Source organism: Lepus europaeus, chromosome 8 (genome assembly GCF_033115175.1).
Source record: "Lepus europaeus isolate LE1 chromosome 8, mLepTim1.pri, whole genome shotgun sequence".
Classification (NCBI taxonomy): Eukaryota; Metazoa; Chordata; class Mammalia; order Lagomorpha; family Leporidae; genus Lepus; species Lepus europaeus.
The window spans coordinates 50,142,690-50,160,117 of record NC_084834.1 but is presented as its reverse complement, the minus strand read 5'-3'; the positions used below and the strand labels follow the sequence as shown (position 1 = coordinate 50,160,117).

Below are 17,428 nucleotides of genomic sequence, written 5' to 3'. Positions count from 1 at the left end.
CCTTTCTCTCTGTCTCTCTCTCTCACTGTCCACTCCGCCTGTCAAAAAAAAAAAAAATAATAATAATAATAGGTTGATGAAGAAGACGTCCGGTGCTATAAAGTTAGAAACACAAAGTATTCTTTGTAAATAGAAACTGGCCCTCTAGTCTTCCTTTAAGTTTAAACATTGCCTGAATTTGGAATGCTTTTCAGAAATGATAATTAAATAGTGTGTCTTTAGAATTTTGTAATTTGGATTTCATAATGCTAACTCATAATGTTAGCGTTGTATTTCTAAGTAGATTAAAAGTGGATGAAATGATTAATATATCGTATTAATTAAATATAAAGTTCAATAATAATAGAAAAACATTTCTTTACATGAATGTATGTAATTAACTTTTGACTTATTCTTTAAATTGGTTACCAAGGGTAAGACTTCATGATGGTTAAGTATTACCAAAGTAACTTAGGCACACCTGGATACCCAGAATAACTAATACTGAATGACTGACAAGATCATTTCAGACATTTTTAAGTCAATTCAGATCCCTAGGTAATCTATCCAGTTACAGGTGTTGAGTGAGGCACTCTGCCATAGCTAGTGCTCTTTTCATGAGGAAAACTCAGGTTATGTAAAAGCCTGATTCAAAATTTTACTCTTCATGAAACTCTCGAATATATGATCAAAGAAATGCTTTTTGACAGCTTAACAATCATTTACATTGATCTTTTAATCTCCTTGCTAAATTGTATAAAAACTATACATATGTACATGTATACTCACCAGTGTTTTCATAAAAAACTCTATGTATTCAAGATAGATGAAAAGTAATTAGATGACTTTGCCTTTGAGATAGGAAGACTCTGGCTCCAAAAGGTCTTTCGTCCATTCTGGAGTCTTTCCTTGGAAAGACCCAGGCCCCAGGCATACTTCATGAGCCAGAAGGCACTGTCTCATAAAGCCTGCCATTCCGGATGGCAGTAACCCGGTTTCTTATGCTTGTCTCAAAATCTCTTCATTAAGGGAACTTCATCTATCAAAATGTATATCCTCTTTCTGAGATAGTAGGATCCCTTAATGTTTTTACGGGCAATGTAGACTTTATTTATTTATTTATTTTAAAGATTTATTTATTTGCTTGAAAGTCAGAATTACAGAGAGAGAATGAGAGGCAGAGAGAGAGAGAAGTCTTCCATCCGCTAGTTCACTCCCCAGATGGCCGCAATGGCTGGAGCTGCCCCAATCTGAAGCCAGCAGCTGGGAGCTTCCTCTGGGTCTCCCATGTGGGTGTAGGGGCCCAAGGACTTGGGCCATTTTGTACTGCTTTTCCAGGCCATAACAGAGAGCTGGATTGGAAGTGGAGCAGCCAGGACACAAACCAGCACCCACATGGGATGCCGGCATCGCAGGCGGCAGCTTTACCTGCTACGCCACGGTGCCGGCCCCCAGTGTAGAATTTAGATACACTGAGATTAAATATATAATCTTCCCTGTAAGAGACTTAAGACATTTTAAAATACAGTCTATTTTAATCTTATAAATTCGATGTGAAAGCTACCTCTTCTATTCAGATTTATTTTTATTGAGGTTTTTCCCCTTAAATTAGCATATATTTGATTAAAAGTCTTATATGCTTTTCTTTACTCCAACCTAAAATAATACCAAGCTGAGAACTTGAGTTCTGTGAGTTATGGTATATAATTTTTTAAAAGATTTATTTATTTATTTGAAAGTCAGAGTTACAGAGAGAGGAGAGGCAGAGAGAGAGAGGTCTCCCATCTGCTGATTCACTACCCAGTTGTCCGCAACAGCCGGAGCTGTGCTGATCTGAAGCCAGGAGCCAGGAGCCCCTTCTGAGTTTCCCATGCGGGTGCAGGAGCCCAAGGACTTGGACCATCTTCTACTGCTTTATGAGGCCATAGCAGAGAGCTGGAATGGAAGTAGAGCAACTGGGTCTCGAACCAGCGCCCATATGGGATGCCGGCACTGCAGGCAGCGGCTCAATCTGCTACGCCACAGCGCTGGTCCTGTGGTATATAATTTTTAACTCATTGCCTCACATCATAGCTGTTTCTTGCTTCACCAAAGCCTTGGTTGTTTTTATTCTGGTTTAGTCTAAGTCTACCATATGGAGATCAGTTTTCATTATGCCAGCTGCTCAGATTTGCTCTGTGCTTTGTGGAATCCAGAACAGCTTCTAGGTGCTCACAGTCAAGTTGAGCTAGTGAGATTAACATGCAGGAAACCCTGAGGAAATAACTGAGATATTTTCTGTATTTTATCATACAGTTAGGGGAATTAAGAACAACACTTTGGAAAGGGAGATAGATACCTTCTGATAAATTGTTCTGAAGGTCTGTTTGATTCGTGAAAAGCTTAAATAACATAATAACCCTCATGGGTTTTTTAAGTCTTTATTTTTTAGGGCAATTTTAAGTAATTAGAAAAACTGAGAGGAAAGTACAGAGATTTCTTTTATACCCCTACCCTTATACATCACATGTGCATGGCCTCCCCCATTATCAACATCCCATACAGAGTGGTACAGTTATTAACATTGAGAAGTCTACATTGACATGTTGTACGTAAGCACCCAAAGTCCATGCTTTGCATTTTGTTCTACCTTTGGAGGTGAATGGACCTGGACAGATATATTTTGACATGTACCCACCATTATAGTGTCATACAGAGAATTTCCACTGCCCTAAAACTCCTCTGTGTTCTGCCTGTCTTTCCTCTCCGTCTCTCACTGTCTGCCAGCCCTTTGTAACAACTGATCTTTTTACTGTCTACATGGTTTTGCCTCTCCTAAAATGCCATGTTGTTAAGATTACATATGTAGCCTTTTCAGGCTGACTCTTTTATTTAGTAATATGAATTTAAGTTCTTCTGTGTGACATGGCTTGATAGCTTATTTCTTTTTTTAGTGCTAAATAATAGTATTTTTTCTAGTTTATCACAGTTTATTTATTCTCCTAGTGAAAGACATCTTGGTTGTTTCTAAATTCTAACAAATGTGAATAAGCTGTTCTAAATATCTTTGTGCAGGTTTTTTTGTGTCAACATAAGTTTTTACCTCCTTTGAGTCAATACTAAGGAGCTTGATTGTTGGATAGAATAGTAAAAGTAGATTTAGTTTTCTAAGATATAGCCAAACTGTTCTCTAAGTGGCTGTACCATTTCTGCATTCCCAATAGCAAGGAGTGAAACTTATTGTTCCAAATCTTCACAAGGATTTGGTGTTTTCAGTGTTCTGAATTTTGCCCATTCTATTGGGTATATTGTTTCAACTTGTTCCCTGATAACATAAGCATATTTCGTATGCTACTTTCCATCTCTATCTTCTTTGGTGAATGTTTGTTCAGGTCTTTGGCCAATTTTAAATTGGGTTGTTTATGATCATATTGTGGAATTTTAAGAGTTTTTTGTGGGGCTGGTGTTGTGGCAGAAGTAGGTTAATCCTCCTCCTGTAGCACCAACATTGCATATGGGCTCCAGTTCTAGTCCCGGCTACTCCTCTTCCGATCCAGCTCTGATATGTCCTGAGAAAGTGGTGGGGGATGGCCCAGGTACTTCAGCCCCTGCACCCACGTGGGAGACCCAGAGGAAGCTCCTAGCTCCCGGATTCAGATCGGCCCAGCTCCAGCTGTTGCAGCCATTTAGGGGGTGAACCAACCGATGGAGGATCTTTCTCTCTATCTTCCTCTCACTGTCTGTAACTCTGTCATAAATAAATAAAAAGTCCTTTAAAAAAAAGTTCTTTGTATATTTGGGAAACAGTCCTTTATCAGATAACATCTTTTACAAATATTTTCTTCCAGTTTGTGGTTTGTCTTCTCATTCTGTTGACATTATGTGTCACAGAGCAGAAGTTTTTAACTTTAATGAAGTCCAACGTAACAATTATTTCTTTCATGGCTCATGCTTTTAGTGTTGTATTTTAAAAGTCATTGCTGGCCGGTGCCACTGCTCACTGCGCTAATCCTCCGCCTGCAGCACTAGCACCCTGGGTTCTAGTCCTGGTTGGGGTGCCGGATTCTGTCCCGGTTGCTCCTCTTCCAGTCCAGCTCTCTGCTATGGCCCGGGAGTGCAGTGGAGGATGGCCCAAGTGCTTGGGCCCTGCACCCACATGGGAGAGCAGGAGGAAGCACCAGGCTCCTGGCTTCCGATCGGTGTAGCACGCCGGCCATGGCAGCCATTTGGGGGGTGAACCAATGGAAAAGGAAGACCTTTCTCTCTGTCTCTCTCTCTCACTGTCTAACTCTGCCTGTCAAAAAAAAAATTATAAGATGTGTTGTCTATATATTTTCCGAGGGAAAATAGAAAGAAATTTAATGTCTTAAGAAATCTAAGTAACTTGTACTTGGTAAATTTTAAGTAGAAATCATTATTTTTAACTGGGTAAAAGTATAATTGTTCTGAGTTTAGTATATGATGAAATTTCACTTAAGCTTTCTTTCTCAGGTGTTGAAGAATTTCCTTTGTTAGATTTTTAAAAAATAATATTTCCTAGGATACATTGGAATAATTAAAATATATTTCACTTTTTCTCCTAAGGAATATGAAAAAGCAGTTATTTTAACTCTTGTATTTTAGTTATATTTTTCTTATACTATTGAACTCTTGTTTGGTAACAGGAATAGCAACTTATTAAATATTTCCTGAAATCAAAAATCACATCAGTAATTTTCTCATTGTTGAATGTTTTTTCACAAGATAAATGATAGCTACAGAAAGCAGAACATGAAGTATTTGCTAGATGCAGAAAAATGTAGGTCACAAATGAGTAATAAGTGATACTGTGAAAAGGATTGAAAGGCATGACTAATGTTTTAAAAGCTTTTGTCATCTCAGTGAGACACTGTTTGTAGTCTAGCAGAGAGTGCCTTGACCTTTAAAGAAAAAATAAAGCAAAACAAAAACAGGATTCCTACTGATAAATAGTGTGTATACTACAAACTTTAATTACCAATAGTTTTTAATTTATAGATATATGCATATGCATGACAGATTAAGTTCAAAGTTAAATTTATTCTGTTTTTACATTTTGAGTGCTTCAGGGAAGAGTTCAGGCAATTTCCATAGAAACAAAAGCTAAATCCTAAGCAAGAAACTTTTTCTAATAACTCTGTGGGGTACTTACACTGTGCCAGATTCCAGGGGAACACTGCCTTCATGTTTTAATCTACAAATAAAGAATGACAAACCTTTTTTAGAAAACTTTGTGTCTAGGAGAGAGTTGGGAAGAATGTGGGTATTTTCTAAGAATCTTAACTATTGAGAAATACACAGGAAATGAAAAAGCAGCACAAAATAAATTAGCTACAATAAGAGTGATTTTTCATTTTCCTCTAGGAATTTAAGGAGTTAAAAACTTTTTCCAGCTTAAAACTAGCAAGCACTTTTTTTAAATTTCATAAATTGTTTTGCATTGAATACAAGATGAAGGCCATTTTGCAACAATTGAGGATTAGTTGAAAATGCCCATATGTTAAATAAATTAACTTTGTATTGTATAGCTTAAAAATAAGATGTTTTATGTTTAGATAGTTCTTAAATAATATAAAGGAGAAAGTAACTCTTCAAGTAGTTTATTAAGCCCTTTTTATATGACCATTACTAAAAAGTAGTACATATAAATCAAATATTTGGGTTACTCCTTGTTGTTTTTTCTTATACAGATGGAATTAGACACAGCTTTAAGTGACTTGGAGGCTGCAGATTTTGCAGAACTGGTAAGAGAAGAAATGAATTTTCGGAAATGCTCAATGTTGAATTTTGTAAATCAGTCATCATTCTAAGTATTTACCAAGTGGATGTATAATAATCTTTTTTTTTTAAGATTTATTTATTTATTTGAAAGTCAGAGTTACACAGAGAGAGGAGAGGCAGAGAGAGAGGTCTTCCATCTTCCAGAGCTGTGCTGATCCAAAGCCAGGAGCCAGGAGCTTCTTCCAGGTATCCCACACGGGTGCAGGGGCCCAAGGACTTAGGCCATCTTCTGCTGCTTTCCTAGGCCATAACAGAGAGCTGGATTGGAAGCGGAGCAGCTGGGACTGGAACCAGCACCCATATGGGATGCTGGCACTGCAGGTGGTGGCTTTACCCACAGTGCCAGTCCCAATAATCTTGAAACATACAACATTAGGCCTCTGTTCTGATACCAACAAAATCTGTTTTGCTTGCTTTAACATTTTCTACTCAGTTGAAAATATTTGTTACATATTATAGTTGTGAGATTAAAAATGAATAATCTCATTGATATTATTAAAAATGGGCTTACTGAAGAAAGGAAACCTAGATGTAGTGACTGATTACATTTAGTAAGAGCACTATAGATCTTAATTCAAACTAGAAGTACTGTAATGGTTTGTAATCTTTTAAAAGTTATGTTTTGTAACTGTTCAGTAAGAAGGTCTAGAGTTAGTGATCATCCCAGTAGCAATTTATTAATATCTTATATTTACTAATATCTTATATTGCCAATATGTCCCTTAAAATACGTAAGATAAGCCTGGGAACATGTTGTCTTATCAGAAATCCAGGAAGTGTTCAAACATCACTAGGGTTGTAATAGGAAGAGGCTGTTCTCCTGAGCATCTATTGGGATAATAACTGTTAACAGCCTGAAACACATCACATATGTTTAAGTCTCTGAGTTTATAATAATACTAAGAAAGAAACATTTTGATCAGCTTTGGAGAATGCTAGGGAACCAGCTTATTTACGGTCATCAAATAGTGATGAGGGGGTGTCTCTCTTTATGGAAGCAGTGCCCATAGTATGTCAAGAAAGAATGACAGAATTGAGATAGTACCATTTGACAATCCACCCAGTAGATGAGTGGATTGGGCTATAGTCGTCCATACTTGTTAATACTATGAAAAGAATGCCAGATCCTGTTGCTGATAGAAATGGAAGCAACTGCCATAGGTGGTTGCTGATGGAAACACACAAACCATTATATGTTTGATGAGGTCTCCAGATCCAGCTGCTGACTGATAAGAAGTGTCAGTGAAGAAAGGAAATGACCAATGACTACGTTTGGGGAAGGTAGACTGTAAGCAGCGCAACTCAGTCAGGGAAACACTGCAGCAAATGAGAAGCGGCAGTAAGACAGCAGAGGAAAGGAGAAAAGTTAAAAGAGAACCTCTCAGTTAACAAGGGATTTTTTTTTTTTAGAAAGCTTTTATTTAATAAATATAAATTTCATAGGTGCAGCTTTTTGATCATAGTGGTTCTTCCCCCCATACCCACCCTTCCATTCCCACTCCCATCCCACCTCCTACTCCCTCTCCCATCCCATTAAGATTCATTTTTTTTTAAAAAAAGATTTACTTTATTTATTTGAAAGAGTTAGAGAGAGGTAGAGACAGAGAGAGAGGTCTTCTATCCGCTGGTTCACTCCCTAGATGGCCATAACGGCCAGAGCTGTGCTGATCTGAAGCCAGGAGCTTCTTCCAGGTCTCCCACACGGGTGCAGGGGCCCAAGGACCTGGGCCATCTTCTACGGCTATCCCAGGCCTTAGCAGAGAGCTGGATCAGAAGAGGAGCAGCCGGGACTAGAACCAGCACCCATATGGGATGCTGGTGCTTCAGGCCAGGGCTTTAACCAGTGCTGACCCCAAAATTCATTTTTAATTATCTTTATACACAGAAGATCAACTCTGTACTAAATAAAGATTTCAACAGTTTGCACCCACACAGAAACACAAAGTATAAAGCAGTGTTTGAAGACTAGTTTTACCATTAATTCTCATGATACAACTCTCATTAAGGACAGAGGTCCTACATGGGGAGCAAGTACACAGTGACTCCTGTTGTTGATTTAACAATTGACACTCTTGTTTATGGTGTCAGTGATCACCCAAGACTCTTGTCATGAGCTGCCAAGGCTATGGAAGCCTTTTGAGTTCGCCAGCTCCGATCTTATTTAGACAAGGTCATAGTCAAAGTGGGAGTTCTCTCCTCCCTTCAGAGAAAGGTACTTCCCTCTCTGATGGCCCCTTCTTTCCACTGGGATCTCACTCACAGAGATCTTCCATGCAGGTCATTTTTTGCCACAGTGTCTTGGCTTTCCATGCCTGAAATGCTCTCAGGGGCTTTTTAGCTGGATCCAAATTGCCTTAAGGGCTGATTCTGAGTCTAGAGTGCTGTTTAGGGCATTTGTCATTCTATGAGTCTGCTGTGTCATCTGCTTCCCATGTTGGATCATTCTCTCTCCTTTTTAAGTCTGTTATTATTAGCAGACATTTGGTCTTATTTATGTGATCCCTTTGACACTTAATCCTATCTTTTTGATCAGTTATGAACTTAAACTGATCATTTTAACTAGTAAAGATGGCATTAGTACCTGCCAACTTAATGGGATTTGGAGTCCCATGGAAGTTTTTAGCTTGACCCTTAGGGGTAAGTCTGAGGGAATATGTGCTGAACTATGCATCTCCTCCCTCTCTTATTCCTACTCTTTTTTTTTTTTTTAAACAGGGATCAATTTTCAATTGGATTTAAACACATAAGAATAATTCTGTGTTAAGTAAAGAGTTCATCTAATGGTGTTAAGTTGAAAAAGAAAATACTAAAAAATATAATAGTAAGCTGTTCTTCCATAGTTAGTTCAAGGGCTGATGAATTCATTGCTTCTCATAGTGTCAGTTTCACTTCTACAGGTTTCCTTTTAGGTGCTTAGTTGTCACAGATCAGGGAGAACATATGATATTTGTCCCTTTGGGACTGGCTTATTTTACTCAGCATGATGTTTTCCAGATTAAAACATCAGCTGGGACCGTATGGCCTTTCATGGATCCTGATTCAAATAAACTTTTTAAATACATCTGTAAGACAGTCAAGGAAATGTAAACACTAATGACTAGATATTAGATGAGAATCATTCATGGGATATAATAATAGTATTATGGTTGTGTATTTTTTAAAGATTTTTTTCAATTTAGAGATATATTCTGAAGTATTTACAAATGAAATGATATATCTGGTTTTAGATCAGGGGGAGGTGAAAGGAGAGAGGGATATAGATAAAACAGAGAGCCAGGAATTGGTCTTAGTTGAAGTTGGGTGATGAATAGGTAACGAAGGAGGTAATTATACTATTCTCTTTTTGTATATGCTAAAGTTTTTAGTAATAAAAATTCTTCTAAAAAGTAAATGGGAAGGGAGGAAGTAGAAGTCGTGGTCTTTTCCAAGAAGATGGCTGGTGAAAGTGGAAGAGAGAATTGTTAGCTGTAGGGCTGAGTCTAAACTAAGATCCAGAGCAAATGGAAGGGAATTTTGCTTGTAAGTATGATAAAAATTTAACCATGGTGAGTTCTTTATAGGTCATAAATTTTTTCTCTGGTGGAGTATCTTTAGATAGTTAGTAATCATTAGGAGCAGTTTAGATATAATGTGTTAAAGTATCTGGAGTTTTGGAACTTGTACCCAATAGGTTTAATTAGAAATCTACTCCTTGTCTTTATAGAACATTGTTTTAATGAGCAATGGAGCTAAAAATATTTTGTATAGCTAGAAAAATATCTATTAATATTCCTTAGATACAATATCAAAAGCACAATTATAAAAAAAAATGGTAAATGGAGAATGGAAAACGGTGCAGCTGATGTTTTACCATAGGAAAAACAGTCTGGCAGTTTCTTAATAGTCTAAACATACACCTACTGTACGATTCTACCATTTAGTCTTTTCTGCCAAAGGGAAATTAAAGCATATGTAATAGAAAACCTGGATACAACTGTTCATACAGCTTTATGTGTAATAGCCAAAAACAGAAAGAAAACTCAGATAACTCAAATGTCTGCCAACAACAGGTAAACCTAAAAATTGTGGTAAATACAGGCAATGGAAAACTATTCAGAGGGAAAAAAAAAAAAAAAACTAGGTAAAGAGAAATGTTGATGGAACTAGTCTACATCCCGATGATTTTGGTGACCTTTACAAACCTGAATGCATTTGTCAAAACTCACAGAACATTTCATAGTGAATTTTACCTTAATGAAAGTAAACATCTATTCTTAATAGGATGTGAAACCAGATTTAAGATCTAATCTTATATCCTAACTTTGTCTTCTTTTTCTTTAAGCTATTAAATATTATGATTAACATAATTTGCACTCAGCAAATTATTTTTTAAAAATAGTCTGTCTCTCTCCCTAACTCCAGTCTCTGGCAACTGCTGATCTCTTTTCTGTCCTCATGATTGTACCTTTTCCATAATGTCATAAGTTGAATTATACAGTAGGTAATTTTTTGTGTCCTACTTCTTTCACGTAGCATAATGGATTTGAGAATCATTTCTATATCAGCAGTTTAATCCTTTTTATTGCTGAATTGTATTCCATTATGTAGATTTATCTTAATTCCTCAATACATTTATAGTTTTTCATTTTCTCTAGGTTTCTTTTTTAAATTTATATATATATATATATATATATATACACATATATACATATATATTTTTGACAGGTAGAGTTAGAGAGAGAGACAGAGAGAAAGGTCTTCCTTCTGTTGGTTCACTCCCCAAATGGCTGCCACAGCTGGCACGCTGCACCCATCTGAAGCCAGGAGCCAGGTGGTTCCTCCTGGTCTCCCATGCGGGTGCAGGGTTCAAGGACTTGGGCCATCCTCCATTGCCCTCCCGGGCCTCAGCAGAGCTAGACTGGAAGAGGAGCAACTGGGACAGAATCCAGTGCCCCAACCTGGCCTAGAACCTGGGGTGCCGGCGCCGCAGGCGGAGGATTAGCTTAGTGAGCCGCGGCGTCGGCCAAATTTTTATATATTCTTAAAATTTTTTTTTTTATATTTTCATCTTATTTGAAAGTCAGAGAGACACACATAGGCAGAGATCTCATACTCTAGTTTACTCCCCAAATGCCCAAGAAGCGAAGAGGAATGAACTCCATCTCAGTTTCCCATGAGGGTGGAAAGGATCCAAGTACTTCAGCCCTTACCTGCTGCCTCCTAGGATATGCATTATCAGGAAGCTGGAATTGGAAGCAGAGCTGGGACTTGAACCCATGGTCACTAATTTGGGACATGAGCGTCCCAAGCAGTGTCTTAACCACTGAGCCAAATGCCTGCCCCTTAATTTTAAAAGTAATACATGCACATTGTATGCAGATGCAAGCATGGTTATTGAAAGCAAATGTCCTCCCTCGTCCCTCTCTTCCACTTCCATCTCCAGGTGTAACTGCTTATATAGTTTGAATGTATCCTCTGGACCTTTTCCTATAAGAGAGTACTTAAAAAGTTTATGGAAAATGGAATTAAAAGGTAAGTTCATTTTAGTGCCCACTTTGATGTCCATGTACAGTTTTTTGATAATAACATTTTTCTTTTTGAGCTTTTTGAAAACCTCTTATATGCATGGATTTCAGTTTTTTGCACCAAACTAAACATCTCTTTCTAAAAATGTTTTATTTATTTGAACAGCAGATCAACAAAGACAGAAAGAGGGAGAGATACAGAGATCTTCCATTCTCTATTTCACTCCCCAAATGACTACAGATAGCCAGATCTGGGCCAGGCTGAAGCCAGGAGTCAGGAACTGCAGCCTGGTCTCCCACCCATGTGGGAGTGCTTAGGCAATCTTCTGCCACCTTTCCAGGTATCTTAGCAGAAAGATAGATTAGAAGCATGGCAGTTGAGACTCAGACTCACACTCTGATTTGGGATGCTGGTGTTCTGCCTCTCCCCACCTTCATTTAAAAAAAAAAATTTATTTGAGATACAGAGAGGCACATCTGTCAACTGATTCAATCCCCAAATGCCCACATTGTCCAGGGAGTCAGAGCTGGGAGTCAGGAACTTAATCCACATGGGTGGCAGGAACCCAACGACTTGAGTCTTCATTGCTATCTCCCAGGGTCTGCATTAGCAGGAAGCTGGAATCAGGATCCAGAACTGGGAGTTGACCTCAGGCTCTCTAATAAAAGATACAGGCATCCTGCCGGTGCCGCGGCTCAGTAGGCTAATCCTCCGCCTTGCGGCGCCGGCACACCGGGTTCTAGTCCCGGTCGGGGCACCGATCCTGTCCCGGTTGCCCCTCTTCCAGGCCAGCTCTCTGCTGTGGCCCGGGAGTGCAGTGGAGGATGGCCCAAGTGCTTGGGCCCTGCACCCCATGGGAGACCAGGAGAAGCACCTGGCTCCTGCCATCGGACCAGCGCGGTGCGCCGGCCGCAGCGCGCCTACCGCGGCGGCCATTGGAGGGTGAACCAACGGCAAAAAGGAAGACCTTTCTCTCTGTCTCTCTCTCTCACTATCCACTCTGCCTGTCAAAAAAAAAAAAAAAAAAAAAAAAAAAAGATACAGGCATCCTAACAGGTGCTTAACTGTTAAACAAAACACCCTCCCTAAATTTATCTTTTAATTCTATTTTCCATTAATATTCTGAAGTGCCATTGTATACATAAATTCCCAACACATATTTGCACGATTTATAGTTGTATATAGGGCTGCTATGTTTAACAAAACATATATTGCTGTACAATATCCTAAAAATATTTATGCCTGCTCATATGGATCAGCCTTATTTTTTAAACATCTGTATGGTGTTCTGTGGTAAAATATATTAGTCTAGGGGCTGGTGCTGTGGCGTAGCCGGTAAAGCTGCCACCTGCAGTGCCAGCATTCCCTAATGGGCGCTACTTTGAGTCCCGGCTGCTCCACTTCCCATTCAGCTCTTAGCTATGGCCTGGGAAAGCAGTATAAGATGGCCCAAGTCCTTGGCCCCTGCATGCATGTGTGAGACCCGGAAGAAACTCCTGGCTTCAGATCAGCACAGCTCCAGCTGTTGCAGCCAGTTGAGGAGTGAACCATTGGATGGAAGAACTCTCTCTCTCTCTCTCTCTCTCTCTCTCTCTCTCTTTCTCTCTCTGCCTCTCCTCTCTCCATGTAGCTCTGAATTTCAAATAAATAAATCTTAAAAAAATAAAATATATTAGTCTAATTCAATTGATCATTCTCCCATTGTGGAAATTTATGTTATCTTTAATTTGTCTTACAGGACAAGCAATTCTATTAACTTTTATATAAAAAGTCTTGATTCTCTTGTTTGAGTATTTCTGTAAACTTCTAGAACAGGAATTAGGCACAGGATATATGTTTTGAGGTTTTTTTGTTTTGTTTTTTAGCATACACTGAAAATTCCCACAAATAGATTGTACCAGTTTATACTTTCAAAAGCAGTTTATGTAGTATTGGGTATTTTAGTTGATATATAGTAAGTTTTTGCCTTAACAAATTTATTTTTTTAAATCCTTCATGTAGTAATAACTTTATATGTTCTGTCTAAAATATCTATAATCACCAGTGTTATAAGAACCAAAAATGTAGTTCTTAGTGAAATAAGTATGTCTTCATATTATACTTTACCCTAATACAATTACATATTGATTTCTAATGAAGTCACTATGAAAAGTTCTGTTACTAAAAAAATATAATTTCTATTTTAATTATTGTAGCTAACTAGGATTTTTGCTAATCACAAAATACACTGTGGATTTTTTTCCCCCAGTCTGAGGATTACTATGACATGAGGAGGCTGTATACAATTTTGGGATCTTCTCTATTTTACAAGGTATGTCAAAGCTTGAAATGTTTATAAATGTCCAACTGCCATATAAACAGACCTAGGTGAATTTTCTCAAACTTTTACAAACATAAGAAATACATTAATATTTTTCCTTCTGAATGAAGGTACCATAAAATTAATATCATAAAACAAGACTTATACTGCATATTTTGAAATATAATAAATATATATGGTTTCATTGCATTGTAAGCATTTGTAAATGTATAAAAGAGAAACAGTATTCACAGAACCAAACATGATAAGAATGATACTCATTTCTTTTAAGGGTTTTTTTTTTTTTAATTGGAAAGGCAGTGTTACAGAGAAAGAGAGACAGATCTTCCATCCACTGGTTCATTGTCCAGATGGCCACAACAGCTGGGGCTGTTCCAGGTCTCTCACAAGAGTAGCAGGGGCACAGCACTTGAGCCATCTTCTAGGGCCTTCCTAGGCACATTAGCAGGGAGCTAGATTGGAAGCAGAGCAGGTGGGACTTGAACTGGCACCCATATGAGTTGCTAGCACTGCATGTAGCAGCTTAACCCACTGGGCTGCCATAGCACAGGCCCCAAACAGTAGTTTCTTTTTTTTTTTTTTTTTTTTTTTTGACAGAGTGGACAGTGAGAGAGAGACAGAGAGAAAGGTCTTCCTTTTTGCCGTTGGTTCACCCTCCAATGGCCACCGCGGCCAGCGCACTGCACTATTCCGAAGCCAGGAGCCAGGTGCTTCTCCTGGTCTCCCATGGGATGCAGGGCCCAAGCACTTGAGCCACCCTCCACTGCACTCTCGGGCCACAGCAGAGAGCTGGCCTGGAAGAGTGGCAACCGGGACAGAATCCGGCGCCCCGACTGGGGCTAGAACCCTGTGTGCCGGCACCGCAAGGCAGAGGATTAGCCTATTGAGCCATGGCGCCTGCCCAGTAGTTTCTTAATTCCCTCTTGTAATAATGTTTTTTGATCCCCTCTTCAGAAGTAGCTATGTATCTTATAAGCAAATTTTATAACATTAAGTAGTTGACTTCCATAAGAAAGAAATAAAGCATCAAATACATTTAAGTATTTTCATTTTCTAAAAACTGTCTTTAAACAAATACAATACATACCTAACAGAAAAAGATAATACAGAAGGGTACACAGTGAAAAGTCTCTCTATCCCTGACACTGGTTCTCCACTTCCCATCCTCAGAACTCAGTTCTTTTCTAGTTTTGTGAAACACTTGGGTGTATGCTGCATGGAGATGATCTTGCTTTGCACTAACATCTGCTTGCTGGGTCCATTAAGTCATTTAATCTCTGGTTAATCTTGGGGGGAAAAGTATTTATTTTTGCTATATCCCTACTCCATTTGAAATGAATATTTTAAGCCAATCATGGGATAATTGCTGTGTATCATCTGTTGACTTGTGCTCTTTGTGCTCTTTGAATTCAAGGGTTATTTGATATGCAGTCATTTGCCTAAGGATGATCTTATTGATATTGCTGTATATTGTCGGCACTATTGCCTGCTGCCTTTAGCAGCAAAACAGAGAATTGGTCAGTTGATAATATGGAGAGAAGTGTTTCCTCAATATCACCTGCACCCGTCTTCAGACTCAGACAGTGAAGTCTTTCAGGAACCTGAAGGGAGATATTTTTTGCTAATTATTGGCTTGGTAAGTTTACTTGGGTTTCTTTCTTGTAAGTTTTTTTGGTGTTTTTTGTTTGTTTGTTTGTTTGTTTGCCATTTATTGATGGTCTAAAATAAATACAGAAACAAACATGCTCCCTTAATATTATGAGCATGTCAGATACCAATATTCTAGAAAATGTTATATGCTGTTTATTTTTCCTTTCTTTTCCATCAAGTTAGTGCTTGCAGATAAATAAATAATGAATAAAATTAGGGAAAAGATTATAGCAGGTTCTTAAGGTCTTTTGTTCCTCTTTCTATATGATATTATTTTTTTAGCTTGTTTTGGGAAATAGGAGGGGACATAAAAGTAATATAGAATCAGAAAAAGTATAAATACGTAATTGTAAATGACAGGACTGCCCAATAATTGAGGCTGTTTGAAAGCCGTCTTAGGGAATTCCATGTGTCAACATAGGTTACTGGTATATCACAAGGAGGCACTCTGAGATTGTTTTAAACTAGAATAAAAAATATTGATAATAAAAAATGCAGATAATAACAAGGAAGGGAAGCAGGAGAGAATTTATTATATATATATATATTTTTATTATTTGATAGGTAAAGTTAGAGACAGTGAGAGATAGAGAGACAGAGAGAAAGGTCTTCCTTCCGTTGGTTCGTTCCCCAAATGGCTGCTACAGCCGGCGCTGTGCCAATCCAAAGCCAGGAGCCAGGTGCTTCTTCCTGGTCTCCCATGTGGGTGCAGGGGCCCAAGCACTTGGGCCATCCTCCACTGCCCTCCCGGGCCACAGCAGAGAGCTGGACTGGAAGAGGAGCAAGCAGGACTAGAACCCAGTGCCCATGGGATGCTGGCGCCACAGGCGGAGGATTAATCAAGTCAGCCACGGCGCTGGCCCCTGGAGAGAAATTTTTAACAGTTATCACTTGATTATACCATGGGTTTGTATGTCTTCAGTATTTGTAAGTTTTTATATATCTATTACATACAGATATTTTCATAGTAGCATAATACGTATTAATAATTTTTTTCCTATAGAAATATTATATGTTATGTGTACTATTAGAAGCAGGAGGCTGCGCATCCAAAGCTATTGGGAATCCTGGACCGGACTGTATATATGTGGATCAGGTCAAAACAACCCTTCAGCAGCTGGAAGGAATAGATTCCCGCATCGATGAACATCTCATATCTTCTTCAGGCCCCTGTTTGTCTTGTGCTGACTGGTTCCTTGCGGGATCCCGTGAAAAAGCAGACACTTTGACCACTTCACCTATCCTCAGTAGGCTACAAGTTGCTTCCAAAGTAGCAACCTCCCCAACTTGCAGAAGATCCCTTTTTAGTGACTATTCCTTAAAGACACGTAAGCCAAGTCCTTCCCGGAGCAATGGAGGATCTGACAATGGTTGCGAAGGTGGAGAAGGCGTTATTGGCATTAGCCCTCATACCACACCGGATGCAGTACGGAAGCAAAGAGAGTCCCAGGGCACTGATGGTTCAGAAGAAAGCGGGTCCTTCCTGAAGGTCTGTGTTCAAGTGTGTATATCCTAGGAGCTGAGCTGTCTGTCCAGTCCTTATTTTGTGATTACAAGAGGATTTTTTAAATAGCAGCTTGTTCCTCATTTGAAATGGTGCTGTTTGTAGTCCCTGATGGCAAACCACTGATTGAGAACCAGAAAGAGAAGAAAGCGAGACAGGAGCCTCTTGACATCCAGGACATTCATTTAACAGTTCTTAAAAGTTGGGGACTCTTTAATTCTGCTTTCCATGTTCATTTCTTTCTTCTCTATTCACACTGATCACAGAGAACATTCTAGCCATGGTGTATATGAGGGGGTGATCTGAGTAAACAGCTGATAAAATGTTCAAGAGAAATAAAGAGTCTGAACTTTGAGAAGGAGAATGTGTGTGTAATCCTCCATCCTTGAAGACTGAATGTGACTAAGCCACATTTCAAAGATGTTCATTTTTCAGCTAGTTTATTGCTTATTTTTCTTGATTTTTCCAATGAAAATACCATGGAATATCTAAATTACTGTCAAAATAATCAAACATTTAAGATATTTACTTATGTTACAGATGCTGTTGTCTTTTAAAACATTTTTGAAACTTGTCATTTGGGTAGATGGAGGGGATAGCTAACAAGGCATGAAGAAAGAGGAGGAATCTGAGAAGGGGCACAAATAAAATACAAGATTCTGAGTAGCCTGGCATAAATAACCATAGATTCA

The 17,428-nt window shown here is 38.7% G+C and overlaps 1 protein-coding gene across 4 annotated transcripts in view; it reads left to right on the top strand.

Annotated features, from left to right (window-relative positions):
• INTU (inturned planar cell polarity protein) overlaps positions 1 to 17,428 on the top strand; it is a 98,392-nt gene that overhangs the window by 68,162 nt on the left and 12,802 nt on the right. For 2 of the 4 annotated variants that reach the window (XM_062199657.1, XM_062199654.1), the window contains exons 9-12: positions 5,667 to 5,720; positions 13,511 to 13,573; positions 14,997 to 15,218; positions 16,236 to 16,721. In XM_062199657.1, the coding sequence (XP_062055641.1) occupies positions 5,667 to 5,720; positions 13,511 to 13,573; positions 14,997 to 15,218; positions 16,236 to 16,721 (825 nt within the window). The remainder of the gene's footprint in view (positions 1 to 5,666; positions 5,721 to 13,510; positions 13,574 to 14,996; positions 15,219 to 16,235; positions 16,722 to 17,428) is intronic. The other 2 variants (XM_062199655.1, XM_062199656.1) reach the window with 2 other exon arrangements.